This window comes from Epinephelus fuscoguttatus, linkage group LG7, assembly GCF_011397635.1.
Source record: "Epinephelus fuscoguttatus linkage group LG7, E.fuscoguttatus.final_Chr_v1".
NCBI lineage: Eukaryota > Metazoa > Chordata > Actinopteri > Perciformes > Serranidae > Epinephelus > Epinephelus fuscoguttatus.
The window spans coordinates 40471970-40487250 of NC_064758.1; the positions used below are offsets into that span (position 1 = coordinate 40471970).

General features: G+C 41.8%; 1 protein-coding gene across 1 annotated transcript in view; it reads left to right on the plus strand.

The window, feature by feature from the left end:
• jph2 (junctophilin 2) overlaps positions 1-15281 on the plus strand; it is a 34045-nt gene that overhangs the window by 13458 nt on the left and 5306 nt on the right. The window contains exon 3 of the mRNA XM_049581369.1: positions 12439-12557. Coding sequence (XP_049437326.1) covers positions 12439-12557 — 119 coding nt within the window. The remainder of the gene's footprint in view (positions 1-12438; positions 12558-15281) is intronic.

Sequence of the window (15281 nt, forward strand, 5' to 3'; positions counted from 1 at the left end):
GGGCAGGCGCACTCTTGCTGTATCACAATCACAGGGGAATGCAACAGCTGATTATCCCCGCTCTCCCCGCCTCCAGACCCCATCTTTCCTGCCTAGTCACAGACACCCAGACTGTTCTTTATGTTTGTCTGCATGTCACGCTACTACTTCACACACTCCTGTCCTGGGTTAGCAAAACTTCAAAATGGTACACCGCTCTGCTTGAAAACAGCAACCTGATTTACTTTCTATCTCCCACTGTACGCTTCAGCGCCACTGCTCTGCCGGCAGCAGTCAGAGATCACAGATCTCGGTCTATCTTGCGTCAGCAGTGGTGTCAGATGGTTGCACGGATATAAATATGACACAGCTCATAAGCAAGTGCTTGGGTATAAAGGGTTAGCGTGTATATGTACCACACCTAGCTTTAGTTGTGCGGCTTGGGTTTCATACTGTACTGCTGATACGAGCATTTTGTGCACAACATTTGTAAATAAAGTTCTGTTCTGACCTCGGCTAAGGACGACTGATGAAACCTCTGTGGCTATTGCAGCGATAAAGAGCATCTAAGTACATGTACTCAAGTAAAGTACAATTTTGAGGTACTTGTACTTTACTTGAGTATTTCCATTTTGTGTGACTTTTTACTCCTGCTCTACATTTTGACGTACAGTTATGGATATGCTACTTTTACTTCAGTAATGAATCTGAGTACCTCTTCCACCACTGAGCTATTCATCTTGTGACCTCGTAGCAATGCTGCAATAATGAGGTTGCAATTAGCTCTTAACTTACGTGTATTTTCACAAAGTGATTTGATTATAGTCTGAAACATTTAGTTGTCTTTTTATAGACACTAAATCACTCTTCACTCACTCACGCTCCCTCTGTCTCTCTCTCACACACACACACACACAGATGGATAGGACCCTCCACAAAGATAAAGTGGCACATGCCAGAATGACAGAACATCTCTTGCCATCAGCAGCCTTCGGGGCAACTGCAGCGTGACGAAAAACAAATGGAAAACAGAGGGAGCTATTTGGAGAAACACTTTTAGGTTTTGCGTCCGCTCTAAATTAAGATATAAGGTGTATGATTGTTCGCAGGTTTGGGTTGTTAAAGGCGGTTTCGTCCCCCCAGCTGGCGTCTCATCACTCCTCAGAGTACAACAAGCGTCTCCTTAAGGCAGCCCTAAAAGCATAGAGGGTATTTAGGTCACAGTGTCAAATGTCATGTTTGGTTGCAGAGAAACACTGAAGGGGCCAACACACACTGCAGCAGTTAGACAACTTAAAGGAGCTGTATGTGACATTCAGAGCATCATTAAAGGGCCAGTGTGTAATATTTGGCATGGTTTATTGTCAATCTGAATCTGAATCTTAATATTCTACCCATTAATATGTTTATATAATTGTATAATCGCTATAAAATAAAATTCGTTTGGTTTTCGTAGCCTTATAATTATGCTTTTATATATATATATATATATATATATATATATATATATATATATATATATATATATATGTATAGCAAGGGCCTTGCTTTAGAGAGGTCACCATCTTGCGCCGCCATGTATGTACGGCAGACTGAGCAGACAATCCAGCCAGCCAGAGAACGTGTTGCGCGTGTATAAATGAACCAACGAAGACAGCGGAAGGAAGGAAGAAGGAGGAGGAAACAGCAGAGAGCGTTAGTAGTTCGTCGATAGAGAGTAGTGAAAGGTTTTTTTAGTTATAAAGTTTGCGAATGGACCACACTTACCACACAACAGGAGAGAATGAATCCGAACCGTCATCTGCGAGGAAAAGAAGACGCAACTTCACTCCTTGTGATGCACTCTCTGCGGCGCTTTTCCTCCTGATGATATATCTCCCCAACGATGGTAGCAGTAGCACCGAATCTCATTCTGTGCATTCAGCCTCTCTTCTCGCCCGCTCAGCACCCAACACATGGAGTTCCTCATCTGTATGCTCCGGCTCAAACAGGTATGGCTCTGGGTCTGTGTCCGCTACAAGAAACTCTTCAAAATCGCGTTCAAAGTCGTCCATTGCAGCTACTATAGTCCGGAGATATTGCTAGGCTAAATAAACAGCTGAGCTCTGTTTACAGGCTACGCTGTCAGTCAGTGTGCGGGCTGGAGATTGGTGGAGCAGAGAGGGGAGGGGAGTCCCCACTCGGTATGGTAAACAAGTATGTGTGTAAAGTTATGAAGTGTGTGTGTTACGCCAGAAGAGTCAGAGTTTGGGACGGAGTCTTTTACAGCCTGGAGTGTTACTGGAGTTTTTGGAGTGCTCAAATAAACTGGCCTTTTCCCCGAACGCTCCTCTGGTCTCCTGCTCGTGAGGGATTCATTACAATATCTTAACATGGCTTAGATTTCTAAATAAACATTCACCTTGTCGCTAGATAGACCTACTCCTGAAACTCCCTACGAGGCCACCGTCATTTACCCGACGGGAGGGGTGAGCGAGTGAGCCCTGCAATCTAGAATTTGACCACTGATGTCACTGTTTTCAACCCATTTTACACACTGGCCCTTTAAAGCAGCAAACAACATAGAATAAATGTGCACATATAGTGAAGTAATGGCATCCTGAGCAGAGAATGAAGCCATGCTCCCTGTGAGTGTGCTGTAATCCGAGCATCTCTGTTCTTTATTGTAGATGGTCTGGCCATGTGTGTGTGCCCGTCCGTGGAAACAAAGCTTTTTTTTACTTTCATTTCACAGATAAAAACAAACAAATAATTGTGAAGACAATAAAGCCTCCACAAAAATAGCATTTTAAGTCTTATGTGTGATTTTGTGCTAATAATATTAGCATGTTATATTTGTTCAGAAAACATGTTTTGTCAAGACAGTTGCTTTGTCAGTGAACCTTGTGAGTTGAAATGGAGCCGGATTTTGTAGCTTTATATTTGTTAAATGTTGCTGTTGTTCCGGGGGGCACGGTGGTGTGGTGGTTAGCACTGTCGCCTCAGCAAGAGGGTTCCTGGTTTGATCCCAGGAGGCAGCCCGCTTGGTGGAGTTTGCATGTTCTCCCCGTGTCAGCGTGGGTTTACTCCAGGTGCTCCAGCTTCCTCCCACAGTCCAAAGACATGCAGGTTAATTGGTGACTCTAAATTGTCCATAGTTGTCAATGGTTGTCTGTCTCTATGTGTCAGCCCTGTGATAGTCTGGTGACCTGTCCAGGGTGTACCCCACCTCTCACCCAGTGTCAGCTGGGATAGGCTCCAGCACCCTGTGACCCTCAAGAGGATAAGCGAATACGAAAATGGATGGCTAGATGGTTGCTGTTGTTCCTGGCCTCATATGAGTAATCCACACTAGCCACTAGGCTAACTTATACAATGTGAAATACTATAGGCTTGTGCTAATAACATTAGCCTGTTGTAATCGTTCAATAAATAAAGCAGTTTTTGTAAAGCTGGTCCAGCAGTTCATCCAGTGGCTGAGTGAAGTACCAGAGCATGTGGATGAAAATGACCTCTATTATATTACAGTTTGAATCAACAGCTGAGCGCTGGCTTTACTGTGTTCAGGTGGGAATTATCAGTCAAAACAATCCCCACTTTGGCTTTGCCATCGACCATGCTATTAGCAGCTATGTTCGCCAATTTTAGCAGATACTATAACCCCAGTGGAGGATATAATACTACACTGCTGGCCCTCTACAAAACACAGCTCAGCACTTGGCTGCTCTTTAGTTCCTGGTGGCACTGGTTGTTTTCAGTCAGTGATGCAGCATTAACACATTTGGATAACTCGACTGGTAACTGCAGGGTTAAATCGGTTTCCCTTTGCAGTGCAATGCAGGAGTGAGCTCTTACTCAAGGACATGTGATGGTTAGTACCACTCAAGTCTGAGGTTTCTGCACATTTATGGTGCTGAGAGTTGTGCCAGAGAGACCGATACCGACACACTTTGTGGGTTGTGAAACGTGGTGTTGCAGCTTCCATTTAAAAATTACAAAGGCCACTGTGCTCTGGGGAACTTTAATGCAGCAGAAAGGTTTTTGTAGCTTTCCCTAGGTTTGTGTCTCGACACAGTCCTGGCTCTGAGCTCTGCAGGCAGCTCCTTCCACCTCACTGTTTCTGCTCTGATGTGCACTGTGCGCTGTAAGACATTTCATACACAGGTGTGTGTGCCTTTATTAATCATGTCCAATCAGTTGAATCAGCCACAGGTGGACTCCAGTCTAGGTGTAGGAACATCTCAAAGGTGATCAGGAGAAATGAGAGGCACCTGAACTCAATTTCAAGGCTCTAAATACTTACGTCAGTGAGATATTGCTACTTGATTGTGCTTTGTCATGTTGGGATATTTAGTGTAGGTTGATTTTAGCGTAAGGCTGCAACAAAATAAAAATCAAGAATAGAGGAGTGAAGGAGTCTAAATACTTTGTGATCACACTTTATACTCTGTGTACTGTAATGAATACCAGTGGGGGAAGAAGTACCGTATTAAAATCTCACTTTAGTAAAAGCATGCAGGTATTATCTTTGAAATACATTCATTCATTAATTTTCTGTAACCATTTATTCTGTTGGGAGGGTCACAGGAGGCTGGAGCCTATCCCAGCTGACATTGGGTGAGAGGCAGGGTTCACCCTGGACAGGTCACCAGACTATCACAGGGCTGACACATAGAGACAGACAACCATTCACACTCACATTCACACCTACGGACAATTTAGAGTCACCAGTTAACCTGCATGTCTTTGGACTGTGGGAGGAAGCTGGAGAAGCCCCATGCTGAACATGTGGGCTCCACACAGGGGGCTCCCCCACCTGGGGGCTCGAAGCAGGAACCCTCTTGGTGTGACGTGACAATGCTAACCACAGCACCACCGTGCTGCCCTTTAAAATATATTTGAAGTGTCAAACTTAAAACACTCTTTCAGAGTCTGCCAACGGGTGGGTCGCGGTCCAAAAGTGGGTCATGGATCCATTCTGAATGGACCGCAAGTGACTTGGACGTGTCAAGTTAGTAAAAAAACACACTTAATTTTGAAGTACAGTGAATTTATGGCACTGAGCTTTTATTTTTAAGTACAGTCTCCTGCTGTAGAGTGGGTGACTAACAGACAGCTACTTAACCGAGACAGCAAACTAGCTCAATGAAATGGACAAACACTTGTATAATGCTGAATATATTAAACTCTGGGGACCTTAAACTAATGACTAAGGAGAAATCTGGACCTTTTTTTTTTTGTTAATGTTGTAGTAAATCAAGGTGGGGCTCATTTAAGTTCTGTGTATATTATTGGGCAGTTTAATCTACAACATAATGTGTGCATGTACAAAGGCTACGTCTTTACTGCAGCAGCCGTGGACTCAGTTCTAGCCCATGGCCCCCTGCCAGATGTTTAATATTTCTTAAAAACTACAGTAACCAGCTGTCTTGGGAAATTACTAAGATTTTTTTTTTTTTTTAATACAACTTTAGTTTAGGATCTGATTTACAATGAGCTTGGAGCTGAGAGCCACAGACAGGAAGTTTTGAGAGACGCACAAACATATTGTTTATTTTGATCTTTTCAATCGCATGATTGTCCATAGTTAACTCATGATTCATTTTTTATTTGTTCTAAATGTACCTTAACGGGATATTTTTCAAGTTTTTAATACTCTTATCAACATGGGAGTGGAGAAAAATGCCTTAATACAATGTAGTGTCCAATTTTACATTTGTAAAGGTTAACTAAACGTTCAATATTTTTTTTTAAGCAGCTCGACGTACTTCAGTGGTAACCCAATTCACATTGACAGTAAATGCAAATAACTTTGGTCTTGCCGAGAGAATGGAAAAGAATGTGGCAGGGCTTTGAAAATGAACTTGCCATTCAAAAGACGCCTGTCTTTATCCATTTCTGCTCACGGAGGTTTGTTTCTGCTGGCCGTCCATAACGTTACTGCTGCATCGCTTCCTGATTTCCCAAACAGGTGGGCCGAGGGTCATAGTTATAGAAGGTACCTGCATTTATCAAAAAAAAAAAAAATAGTGGCATTAAAAGGAATTTATGTTAACTCATTATTAATGCATTAACTTTGACGACCCTAAAAAAATACACAACTCCAGCTTCATCCTTTAAGAGCCAAGTTTTAGTGATAGATTTTCACAAATACACATTCAGAACTACACATGATACCCTCTCCATAAGTGGTGGACGGTTGGCAAAATTAAATGGTGTATTCCTAAAGTGTGTTTCTTTAATGCGTGTGTTGGGAAGCTCGTTGCCAAAAAGCAGCTGTTGTCATTATAAATCTACCTTCGATGATACATCTGAGTATAATTATAAATGTGTGAGATGTGAGGGTGTCGAGGTTCCTGAAAGAGGACGGAGGTGCTGACTGTGTGTGGACAGGTGGAGCTCATCTATTTCAAACAGGGAGCCTCAGGAGTCTCTAATTGTTCCAGTGGGAAGCACCTTCCCCACTGAGTCTTCGAGTGGACCAGGCAGCTATTTTCAGCTCAGTGTAGAGTTACAGTATGTCAAGTATCCACGGAGTAATCACAATCAGTAATTCTCCTACTTAATGTGCAGCAGCAGCAGCCTTGAACTCTCTGCATGCAGATGTCGGGTTTTTAGCCACACGTGCAGTCTGTTGGCCTGTCAGTCTGCTTCTTTGATCCAGACTGAAATATCCCAACACTTACAGTGGCCATGAAATTTAGTACAGACATTGACGGCCTCCGGTAGATGACGCCTGACTATGGTGAACCACTGTCTTTTCTTACAGCGCCACCAGCAGGTCAAACGTCTCTAACAATGCAGTTGAATATTTCTTCTTTCATGAGATGGAGTGGCACGATGTTATGGCACAAAGTCAGATTTGCTGTACAGATTCATGCCCCCCTCAGGATGAACTGTAATTATATTGGTGATCCCTGACCTTTTCATTTAGCGCCACCATCTGGTCACAGGTCCAATTTGTTGAAAACAAAACCAGAAAAACTGACATTCCCGTACACACAAAGCTGCACATGCAGTTCAGTGCTAATTAGTGTTATCATTAGATTTATTATGCTTAACATGAGCGTGTTAGCATTGCGAATGTGATCATGTTAGCATGTTAGCATGTAGCTCCACTGCACCTAAGTACAGCCTCACAGAACAGGTAGAGACTTGTCAATTTGGGGCGTCGGTAGCGTAGTGGATAGTGCCGGCGTCCCATGTACAGAGGCGATGCCTTGCTGCAGCGGTCACAGGTTCGACTCTGGCTTGCAACCCTTTGCTGCATGTCAACCCCCCCCCCCCCCCCATTTCAATCTGTCCTGTCCATTAAAGGCAAAAAGCCCAAAAAAATAATCTTAAAAAAAAGAGAGACTTATCAATTTATGAGAAGACAGAAACATAATAATTATGAATCCACGTTTACGTGTGGAACCTCCCGTCTACAACAGGCTTGAGACGTGCCCATGATGAGGACTCAGCTCAGATTCCGGAGTTGCTCACTTATCCCTCAAGCCTCCTTAAGGAAACTGATCCCGTTTGATTTGGTGGTGGGAACCTTTAGCGACCGCATGCTTTTGCCCCAGAAGGCCCAGAAACATAATAATAATAATAATAATAATAATAATAATAATAATAAGTAAGGCTCTCAAGCAGTTACAAAAATGATTTACTTAATTACATGCTCTGTGGTTAATTCATCTAAATTAATCACATACATCAATTTTTGCTGTGAAAGTATCAAATGAATTTTGGCAGATGTGTCGTAGTTAAGCTGCTGGATTTTGGAAACGATTGTCGACATGTCCTCTAGAACGACTCAACGCCAGGTCGAGTTTGACTTGACGAGGCTGATTGCTAGCGTTAGCATCAGAGGCTGTGCTAGCTCAGACCTCTGGGTTCGCTGCTAAATGCTTTGCGTTGAGGTGATATTTCAGGCTTTAAGACTCTGATGGTACGAACAGTCCTTGCTGCAGAAGTCGCAGAGAATGGTGCTTCTATCAACAGTAGCATCTGAGTGTTTTACAATGTAAATATTCCATTCACAGGGCCGAGCAGCAGCATCTCGTATGCCTCCATCATGTGACGAAGCTACTGTGGCCTTCAGTGAGGTCAAAGGGCACCACAGAATGCCATTAATCAGCGTTCATTTTTTACAATGCGTGATTAATTAATTGAAATTATTATTTTGACATCCCTGATAATAAGTAGTTAAATTGGTAACATTAGTATTATAAACGTGTGCTGCTGTCTCATTTTTGTTGTATTTTATTTGTACTTTTTTATGGTTATTTTATTTATGTACTGTACCGAATACCAGCGGTGGAAGATGTAATCAGATCTTTCACTTAAAATTAGAAATATACTCCTTCTGTCAAAATTTTACATAAAACTAGAAGACAAAACAGAAGTATAATCTCCAAAACATACTTGGAAGTATGTTTTCAGACATTAAAAAAAGCATCACATGTAACTGTAGCTTTCAAATAAATGTAGTGGATTCAAAAGTACAATATTTGTATTAGTTATGTGCTGATATTTGTTCTGTTACCTGTTCTTCCATCATATTACAGTGTACAGAGTTCAGAATTGCATTAGTGTTGCATTATGGGTAAATCCCCTTTATGCTAAATCATTGCTAATTGTTAATTCTCTCTGTCTCTCTGTCACATGGAAATATGTGTGATGATGGAGCCTTCAGTAACTTATTGTTCTGGTGGGATGACGATAAAAGCATCATTTATTTCTGTCCTCGCCCAACAGCAGAAAAGGACACCTCCTCTCTATAGCTAATAATACTAATGAGCCATATGACCTGCAGCCGCCCACCCCTGATTGAAGCCTATAAACAATCCCCTGTACCATGGTATTTTTGGTTAAAGTATTTTAAGTCATCAAGTTTAAAGGTTCATATTGAAGTCATGTACTTTGATCAGGAGGGTCAAGATCAAAGTGTATTTAAATATACAGATATATCATGACCAACAATATACTGTAGAACACATAATATAAAAGTAAAACTCGAAGTTTAGTAATGTATCCACCTTATTTTTCACGGAAACACGGAGGCAAAACAGAACGCAGCCAGCTTCCGTTTTTTTGTGCGACACTTCCGGTCCAGCACTCTTACCACTGTGTAAATGGGAATCGCCTTGTTGTTTACCTTGCTGAGTTTAGCTATATATATGGATATATCACATTTTTCACGTCACTATATCACCGTTTAGACTAATCTGATGTTTGTAAAGTCTATAAACACAATGACTGAACAAACATTAGTATTTTCTCTGTGTGTAATTAATAACATGGTTATCGTAGATTGGCTGGGCTAACCGTTAGCTGTTAGCCGTTTGCTGTGTCTGTAATAACTCACTAAACTCACAAAGTGCCCCGTGAAAAAAAATATTTTCTCCAGGGGATGTCTTAGTTACAACATGATTGAGCTAACTGGAGTAGTTTCATGTCGTATCCGACAACGGGAGGCTTTTAACAGATGATGTCCTGATGTTAGCTTTGCTGCTAGTGTTAATGTTAGCTGTCCCTGTCAGCTGCAGCCACTGATGCTTTCTAGATATCATCATTTCCCAAAACTGAATAAATACCACACACAGCAACACAAAACTGCTTTGCTAGCTCAATCATGTTGTAACGGCTGGATGGTTGATGCGTACATGCTGATTCAGGTGCTATCAGAGCCGATCCGCGCATCACTATGGCTTAATGATCAACTCAGTCAATTAAAACAACCTGTCCTGTGTTAGGAGTGTATGTCGCCGACAGAAAGAAAGAAAGAAAAGGGAAAAAAGGATAGAAAAGCAGCGTACACCTCACATATTTATTTCTCACAGTTGCGCACACGTTTGGCTGGCATATGCAGAAGCACCGTCTGTGTGTCGAGGGTGCGAGCCGCAGCTTCAGCTGCTCAGGTAGAGAGGCTTAGCCCGGTGTGTTTTTTCGCTGATTCGGTTCTGCAAGTTCTCTGCTGGTACACTGGAGACGGGGATCAAGCAGTTTGTCTCACTCGGGATAGATTGTGCTTTTTTGGTTCATAGTTTATGATTGACGTGCGATTTATTTGCGTTTAGAGGGAATAAATTTCCGTTATAATGGAAACGTGGGCACAGTTATCTATACAAAATACACAGACTAACTAACTAACTAATTGACTAATATAAACAACTAAAAAAAAGAAAAAAAAATTAGCTTGCACCGTTAGCTCCGGTAAGGGAAAGCATGAGGGAAAGCGGCTGACCGGAAGTCACGCACAAAAAAATGAAAGGTTGATCACTATTTACTTCCGTGTTTAAAAATAAGGTGGATATAATGAGGGATGCTTTTTTCCCCACCTAATGTTAGCGATCAAGTCTCTTCTGTAGCAAAAAACTTCCTTTACCTCTGGAGGCACAGCCCGGAGTTTTTCGACCAACAGAAGTGCAGGGGCCTCGGCGATCGCTCACGCCCTTCACTTCTGGCGGTGCCCCCAGGGAATCGCCATGTTATTTACAAATACTTCGGGTAGAAAACCAGCAGAGTTTAGCAATATATCACATTTTTCACGTCACTATACCACCGTGTAGACTAATCTGATGTTTGTTAAGTCTATAAACACAATGATTGAACAAACGTTACTATTTCTGTGTGCACGTTTTGTAATTAATAACATGGTTATCGTAGATTAGCTGGGCTAACTGTTAGCTGTTAATGTTAGCCGTTAGCAGTGTCTGTAATAACCACAGACTGTGTAAAAATAAGGTAATAACTCAATAAACGGTCTGTGAATAAAATATTTTTTCCAGCAGATATCTTAGTTACAACATGATTGAGCTAGCAAAGCAGTTTTGTGTTGCTATGTGTGGTATTTATTCAGTTATGGGAAATCACGATGTCTAGAAAGCTTCAGTGGCTGCAGCTGACAGGGACAGCTAGCAAAGCTAACATCAGGACGTCATCTGTTAAAAGCCTCCCGTTGTTGGATACAACATGAAACTACTCCAGTTAGCTCAATCATGTTGTAACTAAGACATCCGCTGGAAAAAATATTTTTTTTCTTGTTGACAAGACGGTGTTTTGGGTGGAGCTTGCTGTTTCTGTAGGTACACATTTCCTGGGGACACCTGCACCCCCCCCGAATTTGTCTTGAGAGATTACCTCTGTAGTGAATTAACATCATATTTTTCTGCATACTCATGTCGAGATATAAAATTCAATACGTTTCAATGTATGTAATATTCATTCATTTTGCAAAAGCATCTTGGCCGATTCATTATAAAGCCGATACTGAAAGATATTAATTTTTGAGCTGTTGATCTACCAGTTGTGTGAAACCCTCTTTGTTTTGATTGTGTTTCAGCAGAAATGTGCCATTAAACTTTTATTATAGAGCAGAAGTGTATTAAGTTTAAAAGAGTCTATAGAGTTTTGCAAAAGCACAGATGAAAACGTCTCACCTGAGAAAGTGTGAAATGGTCATCAGCAGTTGAAAAGGTTGATACCAGTCCCTGGCTCCTCCAGTCCGCTTGTCAACATATCCTTGAGCAAGATACTGAAACCCAAATTGCTCCTGATGGTCCCATCGGCATGTGAGTGTTAAAAACTGAGTAGCAGGTGGCATCATGTTCAGTAGCCTCGGCCACCAGTGTATGAATGTGTGTGTGAATGTGATTCATAGTGTAATAAAGCGCTCTGAGTGGTCTGAAGACTAGAAAGGCACTGTAGAAGTGCAGTCCCTCTACCATTTCCTTTTACCAGTGTCATGTCTGTGCAGTAAGTACAGCGCAAGACACCTTCAGTTGGTTAGCTTAGCTTAGCATAAAGCCCTGTTTCCTGTCATTATGGTAAGCTAAGCTAACAAGCTGCTGGTCGTAGCTTCACACGCGAGAGTGGCATCAATTTTCTCATATAATTCTCAGCACAAAAGCAAATGAGCATATTTACCAGAATATTCAACTTATTTCAAACTCATATTTATGAATTTATATTGATCTACAGTGTTAGATACCAGCACAAATGCTATTTTCAATGCACAAATGGTGGCATCATGTTAAAAATGACTTCTTTGAGATTATAACTACCTCACATCTCCTCTCTCATCTGAATCTGGTAACTATAGTTCATGTTCTGGTCCCTACTAAACCTTAGATATCCCTCATGTACACACTTTTAAAGGGAATGAGCTGCAAACTGCCCTCCAACTTGAGTCTTGCCTTCCCCTTTGGAGATTTTAAAGCTTTATTATTTGATGTTTTTTATGATTCTTAGAACGGTTTCTTTTAATAACTTGTTTATTGTGTGATAGTGTTGTTTTTGTGTTGAATGATTCTTGTTCTCCAGTCTCTCTTGAAAAAGAGATTTTACTCTCAAAGGGACTACCGGATGCTTGATTTGATATGAATAGATAAAATAACTGATGTCATCAACAGTAACATGAAAATAAAACACCTGTATGACTGTTGTAGTGTCGGTGATTTATGAATGGTGTTGCATCTGTTCCCCCTGCAGGACGGCCCACTCAAAGGCCAAGGCAGAGGGAGCTGAGCAGGCCGCTCAGGCCTCCAACAGTGAGTCCAGCATCGCCAGACTGGTGGCCAAAGAACTGTCCCCTTCCTTCTACCAGCCAGGTCAGTGTAAGAAATACTGCAAAATGAATAATAACATTTTTTAGAAATACCTTTATATATCTCTTTCAACTTCACCTCTTTGGAAAATGATAACACAGTATGAAATACTTTTATAAACACAAACACATGTATCCAAGCAGTTATTTTCACCTGAAATTGGATGTCATAAATTCTTTTTCTTGTAGGAGGTTCATATTTACCATCTTTTCCAAATGACATCAATGCACCACACCTCTCACTAGTGTTATATTTGTGGAGTCAACAGAAATAGACAGTGGTGGAATTTAACTACACTCACTGGCCACTTTATTAGGTACACCTGTTCAACTGCTCGTTAACACTAATGGCTGCATTTAGTCATGTAGACATGGTGAAGACGAGCTGCTGAAGTTCAAACTGAGCATCAGAATGGGGAAGAAAGGTGATTTAAGTGACTTTGAACGTGGCATGGTTGTTGGTGCCAGACGGGCTGGTCTGAGTATTTACTGGGATTTTCACACACAACCGTCTCTAGGGTTTACAGAGGATGGTCCAAACAAGAAAAATCCTTCCAGGCTGGTGGTGTAATGGTGTGGGGGAGATTTAGATTCTTAGTACCAACTGAGCCTACCTGAGTATTGTTGCTGAGCGTGTCCATCCCTTTATGACCACAGTGTACCCATCTTCTGATGGCTACTTCCAGCAGGATAACGCACCATGTCACAAAGCTCACATCATCTCAAACATGACAATGAGTTCACTGTACTCCAATGGCCTCCACAGTCACCAGATCTCAGTCCAATAGAGCACCTTTGGGATGTGCTGGAACGGGAGATTCACATCATGGATTAAATTACCTAGCAGGATATAATAAATATTAAAATGAGACCCACCTTTACCAGCTGCACCATTAAAGTGATAAACACATTAATGCATCAGTAATTATAATCCTGGGGCGTCGACGGCTTGGTGGCGAAGCAGGCTCCCCATGTACAAGGCTGTTGCCGCAGCGGCCCGGGTTCGACTCCAGCCTGTGGCCCTTTGCTGCATGTCACTCCCTCTCTCTCCCCCTTTCACGCTTGTCTATCCTATCAAATAAAGGCTAGAAATGCCCCAAAAAATATCTTTAAAAGAAAAAAATAATAATAATTATAATCCATGACTATAATAAATATTATTCTAAAATGGGGCATTCTGCATGAGGAGTACTTTTTGTACTTGAAACATTAGATGGCATTTACTTGTAAGAGTGTATTTCTAAAGTGTGGTAAAGCTACTTTTACATAAGTTAAAGATCTGAGCACTTTTACCATCCTCGCATGTAGTTTATAATGTTCCCTGTGTGCATCCAGCTTGAGCTAGCAGATCCTCAGCAGAGGCTCACCACAAGGGTAGTCGCATTTGAATGTCTAAAAAAGGAACATCTTATTGGGTCGAAGGGATCATATCAATTTCATTGCGAGTCTGGCGACACTCACACGTTCACACAAAAGCACACCAGCCATCTAGGAGCCTGTTGCTATTTTCCTCTTGCTTTCTCTCTCAGCAGAGAGCTTCAAGGAACCAGACAGAAAGTCTTCCAGCTTTGTGTGTGGCCGCACGAATTGTCTCAGGCTAATACTACACATGGACGAAGCCTGGCTGAGGCCGGCTGTGCATTCTTTCGTGAAAGATCTCTCACCAAGGAGACAACAACACAGACATACAGTGTCAGCGTGTGCACCATCTGGCGTATTTGTGCCGGGGAAAACAACACGTTAGCCTCAGGATTTACAGGATACGTCTTGTTATATGATACAGTTTCTTATTACAAACATCATGAATAGGTCAAAGCCTACAAAGAATTCATCCAATAACAAGTATTAGTGTGTGTCCAAAGCCTGATTATTCCTCCATCGTTGTCCAAAAACTATTAAATACACATCAGTAAGCCCCAGTGTTGCACTGGGTGACATGACATTACCATAAACACACACTGTAGTTAATATTGACTCAATCACATACACCATCATGCTGCTGCTGTAAATACTAACCGAAGCACCAAATGTGTATTTTTTTTTTTTTAAGATATTTTTTGGGCATTTTTTAGCCTTTAATTGATAGGACAGACAAGGGAGAGAGAGAGGGAGAGAGAGAGAGAGGGAGTGACATGCAGCAAAGGGCCACAGGCTGGATTCGAATCCGGGCCGCTGCGGCAACAGCCTGGTACATGGGGCGCCTGCCTCTACCAACAAGCCACCGATGCCCCACCAAATGTGTATTAATCCGCAGCTGAAAATAGTCCCAAACTAATGCACAATTTATTCCTGTTTTACTAATATTTGCTAAATCTACAGTGACCAACTGTTTTGGGGAATTACTGAGCCATTTTGTAAGAAATCAATGTATAAGTGTGTGACGTGTTTTTAAAGGTTCTGTATGTGACAATCAAAGCATTAAATGAGACAGCTGGTCGGGCTGGTGGGTGGTGCTTGGTACTCTGTTTAACTGTATCCAACATGGTGGCTAGGTCACAAACTTTCGTATTTTACAGCTGAACAGTCACTGAAATATGTTTCTGACACGTTTAAGGCGAGGAATAGGCAGTGCAGTAACAGAGTCTTGATTCATATTTGATCAGCGCTGTCTATTTAAGTAGTCTGACCGCAGCTCACAAATTAATTGACAGCTGTTTTAGACCCCAAGCAGCTTTTTGCTCGCTGTTTTTGCGTTGCTATGTGCCTCGCATTTCTGTGCTCAAGGCGC